This window comes from Chamaea fasciata, unplaced genomic scaffold, assembly GCF_029207755.1.
Source record: "Chamaea fasciata isolate MVZ Bird 193981 ecotype frontalis unplaced genomic scaffold, bChaFas1.0.hap1 SCAF_11, whole genome shotgun sequence".
Taxonomy (NCBI): Eukaryota; Metazoa; Chordata; class Aves; order Passeriformes; family Sylviidae; genus Chamaea; species Chamaea fasciata.
In genome coordinates, this window is record NW_027094096.1 from 4,828,621 (window position 1) to 4,850,432 (window position 21,812).

At 44.3% G+C, this 21,812-nt stretch overlaps 1 protein-coding gene across 1 annotated transcript in view; it reads left to right on the forward strand.

Moving 5' to 3' along the window:
* The first annotated feature begins 3,369 nt into the window (after positions 1–3,369).
* The window catches only part of FARP2 (FERM, ARH/RhoGEF and pleckstrin domain protein 2), a 73,445-nt gene continuing 55,002 nt past the window's right edge, over positions 3,370–21,812 (forward strand). The window contains exons 1-2 of the mRNA XM_066194053.1: positions 3,370–3,452; positions 8,695–8,918. Of these exons, the coding sequence (XP_066050150.1) occupies positions 8,715–8,918 (204 nt within the window). The 5' untranslated portion in view covers positions 3,370–3,452; positions 8,695–8,714. The remainder of the gene's footprint in view (positions 3,453–8,694; positions 8,919–21,812) is intronic.

Sequence of the window (21,812 nt, forward strand, 5' to 3'; positions counted from 1 at the left end):
GCTGCAAAGTACTTGGCTGAACTTGTCAGGGCTGAAACCGTTCCAGATCAGAAACATGGCCAAGGTGGTCACTAATTGTCATGACATTTCATCTAACATGTGAACGCAGTCGTGGAAAAGCGAGTTTTTCCCCTACTGGACCTCTGAGGTGCTCTGCAGGTGGTGCAGTGTCACCAGGTCCTCAAGAGCGATGGAGGAAAGAGTGATCATCTTGTGGAGAAAGCTCTCAGCCCTTCCAGTTAGTCCTAAGGGGCACTGTGCTTAGGCTTAGGTTAATGATGCCTACAGCAAATTGTTGAATATCTCCAGGTAGAGTAACAGATGAAAGAATTGTCATACAATGCTCTGCCTTGAACCAAAGTAGGACAATGACAGTGAACTGTGGCAGTCCAAGGTCTGTGAACGGCCCCAAAAGGGATTCTGGTGCTTTCAGTGACCCACCTGCAACGAAACCCATACCAATCCATCTTCCTTTTTTCATCCTTGGCATGTCCATGTGTATTGTCACTGTGGAGTCCTAGTACAACACACTAGAGAAGTGAACTGGGCACGTGTGGTGTAGTTTGGTGTACACCCAAACCAGTTAGTTTGGTGTACACGGTATAAAATGCTGGCTTAAATGGTTGTAAATATTTTTGCTTTCAGCTATTTCTACTTGCTGTTGTAGACAGAAGGGAAGACTGTAAGCATTTGAAACTGCTTGCCTTGTTGTTATGAGATAGAGACCTCTGAGAGACAGAGCTTTGTAGTGTGTATTTGGAAAATATGTGCTGACAAAATCATCAATAGGTGTAATTTTTCAGTCTGCAGAGTTTCTCTTTGTCATGGTGAAGGATCTGAATAAAAAGAAGTTTTTCCAGCTGTTGTCTGGGTTGGATAAGAAGTCTGCTTTGAAGGACTTCCTCAACCCTCATCCAGAGAGTGATTAAAGATGATATTATAACGTAGTGAAAGGGTAATTCTAATTGTCCTTCTCAGGCCAAGAGGAGAACGTGGTGCTGATTATCTCTTATATTACTTGAGTGAGAGAGTTACACCTTGTTATCAGTTTTTATCTCAAAAGGAGAAAGTTGTACTTTGTCCTGACACTGCATCCTTCCAACAGTAACAGCTGGCTTTCATGTGTAATGACATTCTTCTTTTAGTTTTGGTCTCTAAACTTCCTCCTCCTCCTCTAAAGGCTTCAAACACTGCCTAGATGGCTGAAAAGTTTGATTTAATGGGTGTTACAGAAACTCAGAAGTCTTTGTGGATAGCTGTGAAGAGCATACTGCTGAGTCTGGTAGAGATAACATCCACTCCCTCTTTTAGTTTTCAAAATTGCCAAACACCACATCTCAAGCATGTTTTTTGTTATAGTTGCTGAGGGTTTATTAAATGATTGAGTGTATAGAACAAAGGTTCAACCTGATATGGCCCTTGCTAATTGTACCCTGTGGCTTCTCCATCCCTGGAAGTGTCCAAGGTCAGGCTGGATGGGGCTTGGAGCAACCTGGGATTTTGGAAGGTGGTCCCTGCCCAGGGCAGAGGAGTTGAACCTAGATGGTCTTTAAGGTCCTTTCCATACCAAACTGTTCTGGAATTCTGTGATATGATGGAAAAGATTTTTTTTTTGTTTGTGTGGGTAGACAGGTCAGAAACGAGCTGTGTGTGCTCGGGATGAGGACAGTTAAACACACGGGACCTTTGTGCCTTTTCCTTACTGCGTTGTTTCAGTTCAGTAAATTACTTATGTTTTGGGTAAGCAATAAAGTCAGGACTCTTGAGTGAAGCATAAAGAACAGCAGCAAGGTGTTGATGTTTCTAAAGACTCTGCCACATCTGTAATTTTGCCTCCTCTCCTGAGTGTGGTGGTATGTGGCTTTAAAGTGATCACATCAGATTTGTTCTCTGACTTAGTGGCAGCTGCTTGTTTGCACAAGAAAACTTTAGTGCTCTTTTCAGATGTTAAAGAAAGTCATTGAAATGAAGATGACTCTGAAGTGTCTGCACTTTGAAGGATGTGACACTGTATTAACACTTAATTTGCAGATAAAAAACCATGCAAATAGGATACTGAAACAGCCTGTCAGCAATGAAAGCACTTCACCTGAATGAAATCACAATTGATCTTATGACTGGAATTGTCTAAAATGTTGGGTGCGCTTTTGCAACTTTCCTATTTGTGGGGTTTTTTCTGTATCCATGAGATTCTTCAGCTCCACATCACTTTTTAAGGAGAAAAAATTATGGGACATGTTTTTTAAAACCTTGTGTCTTTTGTTCTTTTGAAGAGATGAGAATGCTGCTAGTCAGGAATTACTCATTAAATTTGCAAGTTGCCTTTTAGTGAGTGAGAGTTATGAAGCTGCTTCTGTTTGAAAGGGCTGTTCTGCATAATTTATGTGTTTTTTATTACCAAAAGTCATATGCTAGGCTAACATTTTGTTTTTCATATTGCCATGAAAAGGTCAAGCTCTCAGAAACAAGATGGCTCCTTGCTTTTCTCATGCTACCGGCCAACAATCCATATCTAGAGAAATGCAAGGATTTCTCTCATTCCTGTTGCTTCTTGTCTTGAAGAGCAGATTGTAGTGAGCTATGGGTGACTCAGGGGTTGTGAAAGGTGGCCCTTTTCAGGAAGAGCTCTTTTCCTGGCTATCCTGTTATCTGCCAGCCTTGGCCTCGGCTTTGAGGCTGATGAAATCCAGACGGTGCAAAGATCTGTTTGTCCTGTGCTGAATTTCCTCCAGTGTTTTGTTCTTGTCTGTGTCAGTGAGGGATGGGCTTGCTGGTTGGGGAGGGAGGAGGAGGAGGAGGATGCTGCTTTTGTGGTCTTCAGCTCCTTTGGCCAGCAACACGCCCCGATACCTCTGTGCAGCACCCACGTTTTCCTCTGTTCTGTAGCTCTTAGTCTGTTTCTATCCCCACTTAAAATTTATATGTGAAAAACTTAACTAAGTGAAGACCTAAAACGTTCACTGCTTGGCCGGGGGGCTGGTTACTCCCATGGTGTCGTTCCCCAGGGCAGTATTTCCCTGAGCAAATGAGATCTGTGGGGTGTTTGCGATGGATGTCTGGGGTGCGCATTGGGGGATTTCACGTGCCTCTTTTTGGGGTGCAGCAGCAGCCTGTGAGCTGGCTGCCCTTCGGCTTCGGACGGAAATATCCCTTTAAAGCCTTCCTCGTGCTGGAAAACCACACTTTGCGTTTCGCTTTGTTATAAAACAATCCTCTAAGCTCGGCGGGAGCGGCCGGGCGGTGGGGCGGCAGGAGGTACCGCTCCGTGTCTCCCCGCGGTACAGCTCCGTGCGCGGCGCCCCGCGGGCCTGCCCCGGGCCCCGTTACCCGCCCGCAGGGTGGGGCCGGCCCGGCCCGGCCCCGCTGCCCACAGGCGGGCGGGGCGGGGCGAGGCGGGGCCGGCTCGGGGCCGGTGTGAGCGCGGGCGGCGGCGGAGTGGGCCCGGCCTGGAGGTGAGCGCGGGGCGGTGGCTGCGGGCCGCGAACCGGGCCGGGGCCGAACCGGCGGCCGGAGCGCGGGGAGCGGGCGCGGGGCGGGAGCCGAGGGGGCTGGAGCGCAGGGGGCTGGAGCGCAGGGGGCTGGAGCGGCGCCCCAGGCCGGTGGCTCGGCCCGCCCCGCCTGCGCGGCCGCGCTTCCGCCGCTGCCGGGCGCTGCGGCCCCGGCCCGGGGCGCTCCTGTGGGAGCCGGGCCGGGCAAGCGAGCGGGGTCTGCGGCCCGCGCTCTGCCAGCCCCGGGACGAGGACTGCGGCTCGCCGAAGCGTCCCGGGGGCTGCCGGGGCCCGGGGAGCGGCTTCGTTGGGGACTGCCGCAGATCTGGCCCGGGCGGCTTCGCAGCTGCTCTCCCGGGCTGGGAGTGTGCGAGCAGCCGCGCCCCGGCACGCCCCGTCCCCTGCAGCCGCCTCCGTGCGGGGCCCGGGCTGGCGGGGGTCCTGCGGCGCTCCTGCAGCCCCGCTCACCTGGCGGGGACCGGCTGCGGACATTCCCCGCTATCCCCGCCCATCCAGCTCCTTCCGAGCCGGCGTGTGGCCGTGCCGCTGTGCGGGGGAGAGCCATGAAGCCCTTCGAGGCCGTGAGGAGGGACGGGGCCGTAGGGGAGTGTGAGGTCCGGGTCGCAGGGAGACACGTCGCTCCTCTCACACCTGGACACTGGGAATCTTCATCTCTCTTCGTTGCTGCTGCATCATTCGGTGTCAGCTCAGTGCAGCGATGCTAACGGGTGGCGGTGGCTTAGTGAGAAAGTTAAAAGAGGAAAGTTTGCTTTTTTGTACTTCCTTGCGGCTCCGTATGTAGCGATCCCTTCCCACGGAAGGCAGGGACCACCCTGCAAACACTCGGCAACTGGGAAACTGCCCTTAGTTCAGATCTGCCTTCTGCTTGGGTGAGGGATGGAACACGGATCCTGCCACTGTCCAAAGGACACCGTGCTCAGAGGAGTTCCTTTGAAAGCCGTTGGTATCATCCAAGTATGCAAAGCCAGATTGAATGGGGCTTGGAGTAAATTGGTCTAGTGGAAGGTGTCCCTGCCTATGGCAGGGAGTTGGAACAAAGTGGGGTTTAAGGCCCCTTCAAACCCAAACCATTCTATGTTTCTATGATCTTGCATATCCTCAGGTATAAGCTGCCTTTCCAGATTTGCTGGTAGCTGAAAACACTGTCTTGCTTCTGAAAAATAAGTTTATTCCGTCCAAGTAGAAGATGAAACTCATGGTGACTACAGAGCTATTTCAAAAAGTACCTGGTACAAAAAGTTAAAAAAAAAAATTTGTATACAACTACCTAAATTTTATAAATTTTGTTTTGTTTGCTCCTTCATTTAGGGCTGAGAGCAACACTCATTCAGTCACTGTGCTTCAGGGAGCAGATTAAGCTTTGGTGCCTGGACCCAGTTTGTAGGAAATTATCAGGATAAGCACTGGGTGCAAACAAGTTCAGGGAGAGGCAATGCAGGGAAGATTTTTTTTATCCCAGAACACCGATGTTGTGGTAATATTGCATTTTAGTTTTGCATTGTTGGGATCTTGTTGTGGCTTGCCCACAGCTGGAGACTCCTGGTGCTGTGGGATGCTCTGCCTGTAGAAATTTTATATTCTCTGAGCTTGCAGCCTGTCTCAGGCTTCACTAGTTCATTTTCCTCCTCCTTTACTGTAGTCAGCCCCTTGAACTGAAGTGTTTCCTGAACCATGGCACTATGGTTTTTGTCCAGAAATGTCAGATGTAGTTAGAGTACATAAAACATGATCTGTGACTCTGGTGGTGAAACTGGAAATAGTGCTCGGCTTGGTTTGCGCTCCTCACACATTGGGTGTAGAGGGCAGTGGGAGCAGGGCGGGCTGTTTGGGGGTTGTTAATAGTTGTGATGGCCTTACTGGGGTGCCTTGGGAGGGGACAGGATGTGGCATGGGGAAGATGCTCCCAGCTGGCACAGCAGGCCACTGCTCCTGAGAGCATCATGCTTGCTTCCGCACATCGTGTGTTCTGCCTAGTGCTTCTTTGGGCTTTAAAATCTGAATATTGGCTGGTGTAAAATCTGAATGTTGGCCGGTGTAAATATTTTTCGGAATATGTCATTAGGAGGACACGAGGTCAAGCCCCACTGAGTTCACTTTTCCTGTTACCACCTGTGGGGAAGGACTTTTGACACGTGCAATTTCTGTTTGATATGGCTTTGTTCTCTCCTGGCTGGTGCCCAAAGCTAGAGAGTACCCAGGAGCTCCTCCTGAGTCCGGCCTTGGGTGGCCTGCCTGCCTTGCCTTGGGGAAGCAGCTGGCTCCAGCTGGAGGGGAGGCTCTGAGGTCTCTGCTGCAGGGCTGTTCCTTGTGCTGCCCTGGCTGTTGCTGCTTGCATTTTTTTCCTTTTGAGTAACTGCAGTGTGTGTCTCTTCCAGGAGCTGTTTATTCAGAAGGGAATGAACGCTCCTGGAGCACTGATTTTCAGAGCGGGTGGCTAATAAAGAGCCTCGTGAGGAGTATGACCCACTCTGGGCAGCTCCTGAATGCCAATTGCAAAAATTTACCTGATAAGGGACACAATATCAAGGGCATATAGATGACCAGATCAAGCTCTGGTTTCTTTTCAGATTAGCAGTTAAAGGTGTAACCTGGGTGTCTCTTTCTGCTGAATTCTGTTGTTAGGGTGGTTTTAAAATTTATGACTTAAACGTTTTTCTCCTTGGCTGTGTGGTCACACAAACCAAGAAGTTGAGCCACAAAATACGCACCAAACACCCCAAGAAAGAAACTTTCTGATTATTTTTGTCACCCAAAGGTTGGGAGGTTGGGCATTGGGCAGTGTGTGTCCTCTTTGAAGGTTAAGTTCATCCTTCATCCTGGGTTTGGTTTTGGGTCCCTGGTGCATGTCCAGGGAAGGGTAGTGGAGCTGGGGAAGGGTCTGGAGAACAAGTCAGATGAGGCACAGCTTGGGGGGCTCAGCCTGGAGAACAGGAGGCTCAGGGGGAACCTTCTTCCTCTCTGTAACTCCCTGAGAGGAGGGTGCAGCCAAGTGGGGGTCAGGCTCTGTCCCCAGGGGACAAGGGGCAGGACAAGAGGAAATGACCTCAAGCTGTGTCAGAGGATATTTAGATTCGGTATCAGGGAAAAAATCCTTCACTGAAAGGTTTGTCAGGCATTGGAATAGGCTTCCTAGGGCAGTGGTGGAGTCCCCATCCCTGGAAGGGTTCAAACGTGTGGATGGGGCACTTGGGGACATGGTTTAGTGGTGGTGTTGGCAGTGCTGGGTTAGGGGTTGGACTTGATGATGTCAGAGACTTTTTCCAGTTGAAATGATTCTGTGATTGTCACACTTTCTTGTTGCATGTTGTCAGCTGGGAGCTGGCAGTGCCTCTGGGTGGTCTCAGCTGTGCTGCTTGGACAGGGCTCTGCAGGGGCTCAGAGGCCACACAAGTCTTGTGGTGGGTGTGGTTGGGTGGGGGGGCATGTCTGCCCTTCTGGGATAAGTTTATCTCTACAGGATCTACAAGAATAAAAATTAAACCCCCCAAAATGTTAAAATGCACTGGGCTGCAAGCCAGGAAGACATTTAACCAGTCTCGATGTGTGTGAGAATTGAAACGTAAACCACCCCCAACTAATTTGTAAGGACATGTAAGGCTGGCTTCATTCAAATCCGTGGAGCAGGCTGCCTACCTACTCTGAGCAGAGAGACAAAGGAGTGTTTCCACAGGCTGCCTCTCTTCTTTCCTGACAAAACACCTTTGTCACAAAAGAATAACCTATCACTCCTTTGGATGTGAAGCCATGTGAAGGCTGTCCCACCACATACTCTGGAGTGTTGAGACACAGGGTGGTGTTTGGGTAATTCACCCAAAAGGCCCAAGGAGCCTCCCTGTGTGTTTAAAAGAGTGATTTATTGCTCTTATCTTCTACAGTCTCATGGAAGGTGAGGATGTCTTCACATTATTTGTCAGAGGTCACAAGATCTCTAGCTACAATGCCTTTTAAAGATTTATTAGCCAATAAACTACTGCCACGAAGTTTGTTAGTGTCTTCACACCAGTTGCTAATTATTTTGTTTTACATGTTTTGCTGCAGTGTGGATTTTCTTAACCAATTGTATAGTGACACACAAACCTACAGTACAACACCTTAAAACTTTTTACTATCTTTGTAACAAATTCTCTGGTCAAACTTTCCTACTCTAAAGCTTTCTATTACCTAGCTTAACATGTTTCTGCTTAAACTACAAATACACATTCTTGCTTCTGGTCTCTAAATGTGGAAGCCTTTCCCAAGGTCCCAAATCGAGCCCTGTATTCATCTCTGTCTGGACCTGTATGCACAAGGTTTTGAGAGCTTTCTGTGCCTTGATTTCCCACACCTCACCTTCATGTAGACCCCACTGTGATTCCCCACTGCTCTGGTAGCACGGGAGAGCTGCGGAGAGCTGCATGGGACTCTCTCCCCATGTCAAATTAAACATTTGCTCTGCACAACTGCCCCCAAGCCGTGACAGCAAGGCTCATGCTGTAGGAGTCAGCCTGTGTTCACTAGTGCATGTCTCTGTAACAGATTTTTGCCCACCGATTTAATCTGGGCATAGCACAAACTTGCTAGTGAGGTGAAGAACTGTTACCTTGTCGCAGTGCCTGATGAAAGCTCTGAGCTGTCAGCAGTTAAGGGTTTGCATGAGTCCTTTTGGGGATGCAGGAAGTTAATAGTTCTCATTGTCTCGGTGTGCAGTCAATGGGATGGCTGTGTACCAGTGAGAGGTACCTGCCTTACCCTTCACTGTCCCCCAGTGCTCACTCTGCTGGTGGTTAGGGGGCTCATCAGCAGGAAAACTTGTCTGAAACTAAAATGTTCATGTTGGGAGGGCAGAAGGCACAGGTTTAGCTATCCCATTTCTTAACCTTGCTTCAGAATGGTTAGGGTTTTTTCCTACTTTTTCTTTCCAGCTGTTGGATTTTAGTCATTATAGAATGGTTTGGGTTGGAAGGGACCCTAAAGCTCATTGTGTTGCAACCTCTCCATGGGCAGGGACACCTTCCTCTAGACCAGGTTGCTCCAAGCTCTGTCCAGAGTTTCATTAACCTTATTACTGATTTTGCTAGTGGGGTAAAGAGTGTTAAATAAGAATTTTGTGGTAGTGCTTTAGTGGGTAGCATTTTCATACAGGATGTCAATGGAAAGTCCTTCAGGCTCTAACCCTGACCCTCTACTTTATTCCATGTTTCCACAGACTGTGCTTGCAGTTAGAAGATGGGAGAGATAGAAGGAACATACAGGATTCTGCAGACGCCGGGCTCTCGTTTGGGTGCCCAGAAGACCTCAGGAGTGAGTACCCTTGAGCCAGGGCAGAACCTCCTGACTGCCATGGCATCATCGCCGGCCAAAGCGCACGAGCGTGACCTCCCCGTCAAAATAAAGATGTTGGACAACACAGTGGAAGTACTTGACATTGAGGTAAGACATATTTAAACCTGATTTCAAGTACACTGAGCCTCTGATAAATTAAACTTCATGAGGATGTGCCTCTGTAGAGAGCTGGGACATTTTGAGGCAATATTTGAACAAAGACTCCTGTTGGGATTTTACCTGCTTACAAGTATTGATATCAGTTGCATGGCTTGTTTTTTAAAATCTTTCAAGTGTAACAGATGTTTTGTGTTTTTAATAGACTTTCAATACAAGCACATACTGTAAGGAGAGTCTTTATTTGTTGTTTGCTTTGGGGGAACACCAAACGTCTCCTGCCAAAATGTTCTTGCTTCCTGAGCCACATGCGACTTTGTCAATTTGGAAGCTGGGAGAGCAGAAGAGCTTTGCCTTAGTTACTGATTTATATTAATTATTGTAACGGTTTGTATCCTCTCCAAGTAAACTTGCTCCTATTTGAAAGTCATTGCTTGCCAGCACACTTTAGGAGGGATGTACCAAAAGCAGTGTCAGTTCAGTGTTTCTGGAAATGTTTATTTAAAAGTATGCTTGGGGAAATCTGCCATAAGACATAGAAGCCATGCACAAATTAGGGAGATTCTGCTTTTAAACAATTTTATTTTTTCTTCCAGTTCTTGTTATGTTTTCAGCATTAACCTCAGAGTTTAATTCTAGTTCACCTGAGATCTGTTGTTAGAAAACCACCGTGCTCTAGTGAAGATACTCAGCTATCAGATATTCTATATTAGTATCAAACTGTAATCAGTGATTTATAATTAGCACTTGGAGCCTTATTTTGTTGCATAGACTCAAAAAGGGTTTTTCAAATAGAGTGAAAAAGATGTCTGTGGGACTCTGAAGAAATAGTGGATTTGGGGATGTCTTCTACAGATTCTGTCCAGCTGTGCAAGTGTCAGACATGAAATCTGTTTGATTTTGGTTTTTTTTAAGAGTGAGGCTGTGCCTGTATCCTTCCACTTGAGCACACAGTGTCTGGTACTGCAAACCCACCCATCCCTCATGTACCACACAGAGCACAAAAGCCTCTTTTTTCCCTTTACATTATGTTAGAATATTTTTTAGAAAATCCGCTGACTTGGGTTCTTTTGAAGGATAATTTTATTTATTTTTTCCAAGTTGATGTAGATGGTGCTTTTGTGTTTTGATTCAAAAAAGGAAAAAAAACCCCAGCAACACCCTCAGCTCTGTAATTTTGAAAGTCAGTGCAAGGCCAGGTTTATGGGGCTTTCAGGTGGTTGTGTTGTATGTTTTTCCCATAATTAGGATCTATCTAAGTTTGGGTTTGTTTTTTTTTTAACCTGGAGACCTTTCTCTGATTATGGCACCCACAGAAACACCTGAATTCAGGCACTAGTGTGCTGAGGCCATAATTAATATTGTGCTGCTTTTCTTTATGAGAAAAGCATTTTTCTTATGCCCAGGGTTCCAACATGAGATCAGTTGGAACTGAAAAACTTAAAAGCCTCATGGCTGACGCTGTGAGTGATGAGGAAAAGGGGTCAGCCTTGGGTCAGCTTCAGAGCATTGAGCACAAAAACGCCCCGAGTCAGCAGCTGGGGCATTACAGTCCAGCTAACACTGCCTCCATTGCCTTTCAGTTTTGGCTAAATAAGGTAGCAAATGATAAAAACCAGGCAGGAGGTATTAAACTGTGTCCCTCTGTCTGATTTCTTTGGTGAGTTGTTGAGATAGCGGGAACTGCTCACTGCTGTTTGTCCTGGAAAATGGGAATTTTTCACTTGGGATTAAGGGCAGGAATTAGGAAAAGGCAGTGACGTTGCTGAATAGGTGGTGCATGCTAGCACAGATATTTTTCAAAAAGCAGTTAGAGAAACTAGTGGCCAAGCAGCTCTCCTAGAGGAGCAGAGGTTCAGATTGCCGTGCCACTTACCCATTCCTCTTTGCTTTTGTAATTTTTGTCACTAGATGCGAAAACAAGATGTGATGTTGTGGGGTTTGTGTTTGATTCAGGTCAGCAATAGTTTGTCAGTGCAGTGGGACACAGGCCTTTCCCCTGGGGTTTTGGCACTGCCTGCTTGGGGAGATGTAGGTGGTGGCAAAAGGTGGTTTGGGGGTTTTTTTCCCCCTATTCAAATTATTTTCTCTTCTGTCTGTAAGAACTATAGCAAGTGACTTTTTACTGGGAAAAATGGTGTGTCAATGGAAGGACAGACTGAGTATAGGATCAGCTCCTGGAGAGACCCTTCCCTGTGCAGTGTGGTGGGGAACCTGGTGCAGTAGCTCTGTTTATTGCCTCCCTGCCTAAAATGAGCCACAGAAGCATTCTTAACCATATGGATAAACAGAGTAGCCACAGTAACAACTTAATCCCTGCAACTTTACCTTGTCATCCCTTCCTTTCTCCAAGATGTGTTTAAAACAGTTGCTTCTCTCCTGGTAGGAGTTGGTGTTTGCCCTCCTTGGTACTTTTTAACTTGCCAAAGAGCAAGAGAAGAGACTGACAGAGTGATGCAACACTCAGATGGACAGATGGAGAGAGAACAAAATGGGAGAAAACAGTCTTTTCTTTGTGTTATCGGCGTACCTGGAACAGTTTGCTAGAAGTTCCACACAGCTACATTCTACCACCTTTTAAGTGCACTGTCTCTGTCCATTTCCCCCATCTGTTTCATAAGGTTTGATTTCTAAGCAGGAATTTTATTAATTACTATGGGGGAATTATTCTTTAAAGTATGTTGAGCAGAGCCTTTCTCCAGTGAATCTGATTTGAATGTCAGGGGGTGGAGAAATACTCAATGTTTTCTAGACTTTGAAAAAACTGAAAATGGGCTATTTATGGCTTCTCCTTTCCCTTCCAAAACAGAGGAGAGAATGAAACATATCCATTCAAAGCTAGTCTGCAATATTCATTATTTTCATGAGTTGGGTTTTTTTTTCCTTTTTACAGCCAGCTTGTTTAGTCAGCTCAAATCTTGCATGTACCATTTCATGGGGTACCTGGCCTTTCTCTCCAAAAGAAGTCTGTCCAAAGGGTGGTTTTGCAGACTACAAGATGAATGATTGGCAAATTCAATTTTGTTCAGACTGTGGGCACAGTTCAAAGTAGTCAGGGTTTTACAGTAGAAGTTCTGTCAGCTTTCCAGATTTTCTGAAGAGATTAAACTTGGAGGCTTTTGATCAGCACAAAAATGTGGCAGATTCTTTAAGTAGAAGGGTCTGGGCTGGGTTGAATTCATCAAAATGACATTTAATGGAATTTCTGCCATCACATGATGTTTAATATTTGGTCTGTGTGCTGTTCCTTATGTAGGAAATACGTGTCATTTGGGGAATTCTTTTACATGAATTATGCTCTATGCTATGAGGAAGTGCCCCAGAAAAAATAGTTTATATTATTACACTTCAAGCTTACTGAATTGTTTGAGGAGAACTTGGTGCTTCTTCAGTGGCATGTACTTCCTCTTCTCCTTCTGCTTGGAGGTCAGATGAAATTTGGGAGTCAAAAAATATTTATACATTTTATTATAGGCTCTGCCTGCCTGGTCCACTGTGAGGGAAAATTTAAACTGAGTTTTTTTCTTATGTGATAATCTTTGTTGGGCTGTTCTGAGAACAGAAGACTTTTCTTTTTATTTATTTATTTTTTTAAATATAATGAAGTAACGATGTTCTGCATCCCTGCCACGCTGTCTGAGGTGTTCCTCTCCCTCTGACACCAGTGGACCCCTAGCAGGGAGATGCTCCACTCCACTGTCATTCTTGAGATCAGGCTAGTTAGATAAGATTACACTGTAATTCCCCCCTTTATTTTCTTATTGATTAATGTCCTCTCACTGCTCTTGTCTGCTTTGGTGTTCATTGATGTACCCTGCAAAACTATTACTCTACCAGAAAACCAAAGTGGCTTATTCTATACTAAGCTGAAAATGTGTACTTGATTACTCTGATAGTGATACTGTCTTTGCTGGACACTTCCTTGGCTTACTGAAATTTATAAATTGCATTCATGAAAGTGCAGAGCTACTCTCCATCCTTATGTTTAGAATGGAATAGAATAACTCTGGTTATTCTGGTTTCTGTGCAGTTTGCAGTTATCTGTGATTGAGAAGGTGCCATGAAAGTGGCTTCCCCTTGGATGCCCATTGTTTTCAACCAGCCATTGGAGGCCCTGAAATCAGGAGCTGGGCTGGGGCTTCAGCAGGTTTTTGGGATGGCAGAGGAAGCAATCTGACTGCAATATCCTTCCTGTTGTTTGGAGAGAGTGTTTCCCACTCGTGCACAGGGCAAAATGCTGCTCTCAGTGGCAGCGTTTTGGTAGCATTAGTGCCCCCCAAAGACTTCCATGGGCATGATGTAGAAATGATGTAGCTTTTAAGTGCTGTCACTGAGCAGTTTTAACTGAGGAACATGTGTATGTTACAAACTGGGATAATGTTGTGGGCACTGAAAAGCTCTTGCTGTGTGCTGTGAGGAGCCCCAGGAGTGCTGCTGTGGGACAGGCAGAGCTCTGGGCTCTGGCACTGGTCTCCTCCTGCCTCTGCCTTGCTCTCCCTGTGCCTACTCAGACCTTCCTTTCATGAAAGCTTTTCCCCTCTCTGCTGTGAAAGTATTAACAGCTTAAATATGTGAGGAGTCAAGGGATAGTCTGCTGCTGAATCCTATTAAGTGCTGTGCTGGAGGAATCGAGGTGCTGTTGGTCAGCTCAGTGTTTTTCTTCCCTAGCCAGGAAGAAATAGTCAAAATTCCAGAAAGAATCATAGCCAGATGTTTGTCATTGCTTCGGTTTGAGTCTCCTAAATATGGCAAATAAGCTGCCTTACGACTTATTTTTATCTGACCTCAGAAGAGAAAGTTAGTAATTCACTATTTTAAATTTGCAATTATTATAGGGTGTAAAAAGAAGGTAACTAAAGCTTTGCATTTTGTGTACCGTTTGATTCCACTGTATATTTTTTAGGCCTGTTATTTTGTGTTTGGAAGCTTGACTTTTTTGATGCTATGTAGGAATGTGGTATTGGGTGGGGAAAGGTGAAACCACAGACATTTTATTGACAGACATTTAGAGTGTGTTTTGTTCGTTCGAGTGTTTTTTGGATTTGGGTTTTTTTGTTGTTTTTTTTTTTTTTAGGAAAAATGTGAACTCAAATTGTATAAGCCAAAATTATTATTTTACAATTCTCTTGACCTTAGATGTCATATGATATGTAAAGAAAATTGAGTTGTACTGCAGTAAAGAAAAAACAGTCTGAATATCCCTGTACAAAAAGTTGATTATGTGTACACGTCTTAATACACAGAAACCACTTAGGAAATTGGTGATCAAGTGTTATTACAGTCCTTGAAATATTGATGTAGTGGATTGAGTTCATAACAGTTTGTCTGGCTAGGCAGGTGTTCATTGCTGTTTTCATAGTCTAGTGATGTAGGACAGTGAAAATCAGCTGAAATCAGTCTTGTGTCATTTAACCAAAATGGCTGTAGGAAATGCTGTATTCCACAAAAAAAACCACCCCAAAATAAGAAGTCCACTGGAAACCTTTTAAACCTTTTTTAGGCGTGGGTGACATTCAAGGTTGGGCCCACAGATGGGTAATTCTATAAAATATATAGAGCCTGAAAGGGAAGAAAACCCAAAAGCAAACCAAGAATAACCCACGGGCAGCTAAAGACAGCTACAGAAGTTCGGTGTGCTAAGAGGCAGACCAGAGAAATTTTAGGTTTGTGCCTACTGAAAAAAGGGACTTGGAGCTGAGCAAGGATGGTGTGTCCTGGTGCTCTCAGGGTTTGGAGCAGCACAGACTTGGGGACGTGCATTTAGCTAAAGAGGGTTGCAAAAGCACACTGTGTGTCAGTCCTTTCTCCTTGCAACCAAATTCATGTTTGGAAAGGGCAGCACTGCCTACTTGGGTAAGAGAGATACCATATACACTGAATATTTAAAAAGCTGTGCTATGCTGGCAATGCCTAGTGTGAGAGATTTACTGTTCAAGGCTGGAGTGGTGGATATGGGAGGAGGGTAGGCCCCTCTCTCTGACAGAGCAGTCATTCATTAATAAAAACAAGAATTAGAAAAAGGAAAACCCCCAAAGCTTTGTAGAGACTCTATTAGAGCTGTCTGACATGTCTTCAACTGAAACAATGAAGGAAAAGTGCTGCTGTGCCCTCAGCCACTTCTCAGGCAGCCTGAAGCCAGTGGTGTAGGAAACCCCTGCTGGCAAGGGGGAAGTTAGAAAAGCTTGGCCTTATCTAATCTGGCTTGTAGGTATTTATTAACCCATCACCATGTTATCGAGCCTCTGCTCAAAGTACAGTGGAGAGTGATGTTAGAACAGCTGGTGCAATTTCAGTTTTGCACAAAACAAAACGGAGTTTTTGCCTTTTCTGTAAAAATACCCAATTTGTATTTTTCTTTTGTGCGAAGAGTCTGTCATAGCTGTCTTCTAGATGTTTTAAACTACTTCCTTTGGGCAAGTTTCCTCAAAGCAGTCTGTCAGCCTGGAGTAGCCTAACGCCTTGTAGGGAGGGGAAGTGCAGTACCTGGGTGCTGTAACACCTCTTCTAGGAGAGAAGGCTGGCAGAATTGGGATTGGGCAGTCTGAAGAAGGAAGATCTCTGGGGAGACCTTACTGAGGTCTTTGAGCATCTGAAGGTGCTCCAAGAGAGCTGGAGAAGCACTTGGGACAAAGTTCTGGAGGGACAGGACAAGGGGAAATGGCTGCACAATGCCAGAGGGCAGGGTTAGATGGGATATTGGGGAGAAATTCTTCCCTATGAGGGTGATGAGGTCCTGGCACAGGCTGCCCAGAGAAGCTATGGCTGCCCCATCCCTGGAAGGGTCCAAGGTGAGGCTGGACAGGGCTTGGAACAACCTGGGATAGTGGAAGGTGTCCCTGCCCAAGGCAGGAGTTGGAATGAGATGGGCTTTCCAGTCCGTTCCAACCTAAACCATTCTGTAATTCTGTGAAAGCCCAGATCACATCTGGTGAACGTGGACATGGATGCTGGTTTTAAGGCAAAAGCATAATTAATGGAGAAAGAATTGTAATTTTAGTGAGGTAGGGGTTTTTTTTGTTTTTGTTTTTTTTTCTTTTTTTTTAATGAGCAGAGGAAAACAAAGTATTTTCTGTGTTTAAAATGATTTTAAAATATAGAGTTTTATTTATATGCATATACCTGCATATGAAATGCAGCACCTACAGTCTGAGTGTGTGGAGTGGCCAGGCCTGTCCGAGGGAATGGCTGTAGAAAAGTCCAGGGATTTGTGCAGGTAACAAACTTCAAAGGGAAAAAGCTGAGATCAGTCTCCTGATTTCTGTTTCCTTCTCATTATTAGCTTGTGTGTACAAAGGGGGTGCTTAGACTTTCTGTTTTGAACCTGAGCTTGGGATCAGCTACCCCAAAGCAGCTCCTCTCTGTGATGCTGTCACTGTTGTCACCTGGATGTTCAATTATTAACAAGCAGGAACTCAGGTGCCAAATCATCCAGCAGTACCTGTGAAACTCTGTCCAAGGATGTGGCCCACAGAGTTAATTTATGGGACTTCCTTCTTCCCCAAGTAGTCTACAGCAGTTTTATTCCAAGTAGTCCAGGTTATTTCAGCACAGCACCATTTCTAAAAGCTTAGGACCATTTTTTGTCCCTACATGCTCTCTACCTAACTATACATTTTCCAGTCTCATTCACGTCATTCCCTCCCTTTTGGGAATGTTTTCCCATGTCAACCAATTGTTGTTTTTCTACTTTCAGGCATCCAGCAAGTCTAACCACTCTGGAAAAGCTTGTTTGTTGGGTAGAGCTGGTTCATTTGGCAGTGATGTGCTTTGACATTGCCTTAAATGATCCTTTAAATGATCATAATTTAAAGCTAGCCCTAATTAAATGAGCCAGAGGCTTCCATTTCTAGAATAATTTGTCTGGCTGTGGATTCTGCTTAAAAAAACCCCCATACAAACCCACATCAAAACCAACCACTGAAATCTTAGGACAAAAAAAAATCATGGGGAGGGAGTCTTAGAACTTTATTTTTTCTCTAAACAAAAAATGCCCAGTATGGAGTGTAATAATGGAACTTAAAATAGCTCTGAGATTTTATTTGGATTTACAGCTTCCATGGTTGAGTAAATAGTATTTCAATGCTATGTGGAAATACTGTAACACAATAATTCTTCTTTCTGTAACATAATAACTTATTCTTTTTAATAAAGAAGAACTTTCAAGATGAAAGTGCACTCTATCTCATTTTGTGATAATGAAACTGCATCCTGTGCTCTGTAAGCTGTTAAAATGCTCTGCAGACTATTCTTGGTGTGGTCTTAGTAAAGTGACCTGTCAGTCTAGAAGGGTAGATAAAAGAAATGTATTTAAAATACTGTTTTCTTCACAAAGAGCTAAAAGAAAAATTGAAAGAATTGAAGCTTAAAGTTATTGCTAAATGTTCAGGTGATCAAAATAAAATAGTATTTAAGCAATTTGGCTGAGCACATGAAAACAGTGTTTGACAGAGTTGTTACCTGTTGCTTGTTTTTGTGGGGAATCAGGAAAGATTTTCATTGGAGTTACTAGTTGCAATCAAAATGGAGAAAACTAAGAAAGCACTGAAAAAGAAGGCAGTTGTTTCTTGCTCTTGCAGTCTGCAGATTGAATAGTAGATATGGAGCTTTAAGGGTCATTTTGTTTCAGCCATGAAAGTACAAAGTTAATGACTGGTATTCCTTGCCATCTGAGATTATTTCCTTCTTTCTATTAAAGATCCCAATGTCCACCCTGGATTCAGAAATGCAGTTTTGTTTATACGTGGCATTAATGATGATTATTAACAGGGAGTTTTGAGAGTGTTTTTTCTGTCTCACGCTTCATTTGGACAGAGATCTAACAGATTACAGAAGGGTTGGAGATAAACAGAACTATAAACTCATCAAAATGTTTGGATATTTCTGATTAAGAAAGGAAATAACAAGTCTATGTTTAGTTGCAAATTGTCTATTTTTTTTTAATTTGCCAAAGGATGAAAAATCACTTTTTCATTAGGAAGACTTGTAAAGTGCCTGAAGAAGAAAAACCATTAAAAATCCACATTGAAGTGGCCTTTATTTAAATCAGTTTAGTTTGTCTTGGCCATTCACAGGGTGCTCCATGTTGGCTCTGTGTTGGCTGCTTGTGAGTGATGATGTCAAATCTAAACTTCTGCTTCTCATGCACATCCGCTGTTAACTGGAGGGTTTGGTCTCCTGGCGGATTCAGATTTCTGTGACACAAAAATCCAAGGTGTTTGCTGGTGCTTATTTGGTCCAGTGGCTCTGGCTACACAAGAGTTTCCATTCTGTACCTCAGCTTTATAACTCTTCTTTTTCCACACTATTGACTTTTGGGCTGATTTTCCCTTCCAGCTTGTCTGCTGCCAAAAGTGGATTTCTTTTTTGGAAAGTTGGCGCAAGGGCAGCTTGCCGATTTTGAAAGATGGGAATACTACTCCTTATGAAAATACTGGGGGTTTTGGTTTTTAAATTAAAATATGCGAAAGCAGAAAGTTAAGATGTTCTGGAAGACAAGTTTGGGAGGTAGAGAGGAAGCATTGATATTGATAATATTGAGCTGTAGTCTACTGAAAATCCTAAGCTATGAGTTTGTTTTTCTCTCTTCCTAAGCTCAGACATTATGACAGAGGGGGGATCTGCCACATAGGGAGTGATATTTGAGAAAATAGCAAATAACACTTGGCTTGATTCTCCTGCTCTGCTCTGCTCTGCTCTGCTCTGCTCTGCTCTGCTCCGGTGAGAGGGATCTGGTGGATCTGCTGGAGCGAGTCTGGAGGAGGCCATAGAGATGCCCCAAGGGCTGGAGCCCCTCTGCTCTGGAGCCAGGCTGGGAGAGCTGGGGGTGTTCACCAGGAGAAGAGAAAGCTCTGGTGAGACCTCAGAGCCCCTTTCAGGGCCTAAAGGAGCTCCAAGAGAGCTGGAGAGGGACTTGGGACAAGAGATGGAGCGACAGGACAAGGGGGAATGGCTGCACACTGCCAGAGGGCAGGGTCAGATGGGATTCTGGGAAGAAATTGTTCCCTGTGACGGAGTTGAGGCCCTGGGACATGTTGACCAGAGAAGCTGTGGCTGCCCCATCCGTGGAAGTGTTCCAGGCCAGGCTGGATGGGACTTGAAGCAACCTGGGATAGTGGAAGGTGTCCCTGCCCATGGCAGGAGTTGGAAGGAGATGAACTTTAAGGTCCCTTCCCACCCAACCCATCCTGTGATTATATGGTTCTATAAAACAAAAACACATGCTGTTATTACTTTTAAAAAAATTATTTCTTTTTTATTCCTCTGTCCTAAGCATTCCTAATATGAAATGTGTTTATTCTTCTGATAAAGGACAAAGTACAGAATGTCTCCTTGGGACAAGAAACTTCAGGTGGGAAAGGTTGTTCCTGTTTGTAGCTGTCTTAGCACGGAGCAGGGTCTGAAGGTGTAGCTTCTGTTGCCACACAGGGCTCTCTGTGCCATTACTGCCTGTCAGGGTACCCTGCAGCCACTTACACAGCTCTGAGGGAACTTTTCAAGCTTTATCTCACCACAGAAATCAATTTGAAACAAAAGTATTCTACTGAACAGTCTTCTAATGATGACTTGTTGAAATTATCTACAGTACAGTTAGAGCTGCATCACTGAGGAAAGCTGTTGTTAGCTGCCTGTTTAGTTTTTTTTTCCCCTGTTTCTTCTTCTTTCTTTCTTTTTATGTGAAATAATTCAGTAGTATCAGTAGTCATTGTCTTGACAGAAAATAAAGAGTAATTGAGAAGTTTGGAATGGAAAGTATGCCATGCTGTGAATTTGTATTGAAAGCAGGACCTTTATGAAATGCATTCATGCAGCTACTTGCCCGGATGTCAGAATTACAGTAATTAAGAAATTACTTCAAGTATTTTGCTTTGTGCTGCTTTTATGCAAATTAAACAATGACATGGAGCTGCCCACTATATTACTTTCATTTCTGCCTACTTCAAAATGTTCAGCTCTTTGGAAATGATGGTTATAAATGTAATAAACAACTGAGGAACCAAATAGTTCTAGGAGGAGTTTTCCAAAGAATTTGAGGCATAATAATCAAAGACTGTGTTCTGTCTCAAGCTTTTGAACCCCATTTTTATTTTAAAATAAAATTAATACTGTTCTTTCAAAATGTGACGTTTATCATTTGAAGGATGCAGAATGATACTGAGCTTAAATTGAGGTTTTTCTTAGCTTTTCATTGTAAATGACACCCAAAATTACAGCCCAAACAAAATTATTTTACACTTTTAACATTTGGATGGCACCTTTATAATTTAATCAGTTGTCAAGTGCTTCCAGCTCCAATCATCTAAATTTCTTCATCTCCAGTTTCTCTTGAAGGAGCATGGACTTGAGCATGGAAGGAGAGAAGTGCCAGGGATCTGTGCCATGCAGCCTCTTTTTTTTTGGGAGGGATGAAGGCAGTTAGATTGTCTTCAGGCACGGAACTTGATGGTGCCAAGAGACGTGGCTCAGTTTAAATGGAAGAAAGCTGTGTATTAGAATCCAGTTGGGATAATTTAATCCAGCCCTGCACACAGATTGGCTGTAAAACTTGTCTGATTGTTAACAGTCATCTTTCATGTGTTAGTCCAAGTGTATCAGTTCTAACAGAAGGTGGTTGGAACCAGAGTCGCATCTTGTTTCACAAATGTGAAATCAGGGATCTGGGTCACAGGATACGTCCTGTTCAGAGGCTTCAAAAGGTTTGTAGATCTGTCCATGAAAAGGCAAGGTGTATGTCCCATCTTCTGCACATGACATCGGTCAGGGTCTTGCTGCCTCCCCACAAACATTGCTGGCTGAAAAGTGTTCCCTTCTTGCATCTGTGAGGCCTGGGAAAAGGGGGTGTACAGTAACAGATGTGTGGGTATGGACCTTAGAAAACAAGGGTCCTACTATATTTGAGGATATTTTCTTCTGTTACTATTTGAAAATTTATGCACAAGTCCATAGCAAGAAATGTGTTTGAATTGGAATTAAAAAACTTAATTTCCAAAATGCATTTCTCCAGGCATATGTGTCTCCTGTGGAAGAGTCTGTAACCTGCATGGGAAACATGCAGGAGACAGCAGAGAGAATGTTATTTACTGGAAATGTGGCTTGCCATTACCTGTATAATTTCCTTATTTCATTGCCACCATTTAAAAACCAAAACCCATACACACAGAGTTTTCTGCAAGCACAGATTTTGGCTAAAACATTCGACTGTATTCTTACCAAGAAAATGCCTTTTTAGGCATCACAGAACTTGTTCAGAAAAAGAGATGAGTGCTCATGTTCATGTGCCATATCAGCACCCAGCCTGGCATCTCTGTACCATCTGCAGTCACTGAGAACTGGATCATTTCTCCTGACTTGCAGTTTTATTTGGGGACTTCAGCATCAGTGGCCTGAGCCAGTGTGATGCCAAGAAGCTTTTTGAATGACTTGTGTTTGCAGCAGATGAATTCACCTGACTGAAGCTGTGGTTGCTCTTGTAGGTACCATGGCTGGTGAAAGCCTGAGTGAGAGGTACAAACCCACCTTGTGTCATTCTCTGTCCTGCTTTTGTGCTTTTCTCTGAGGGTACAGGGTTGGATTCAGTCACTTTGCTCACACCACTGTGGAGACAAAGCTATTTCAGCTTGGCAGCACTGCAGGGCTGTCAGACTTTTTCTCTATGAAATTTTGGGGTTTTTTTAAAGTATTATAGAGGCATTTGCACAATTCTAAAAACATTGACAATTTATATGTTTTTCCTGTAAGAGGCAATTACTTTCGAAATTTTATGCACCTCTGTCATGTGAAACTATTTTCCCAATGTTCACTTTGTTTTTTATCTTTTAAGCCTAGAATAGCACATTCTTGCTCTCAGGTATTTTAATTTGCATTGTATTAAATTATTCTAATTCTATC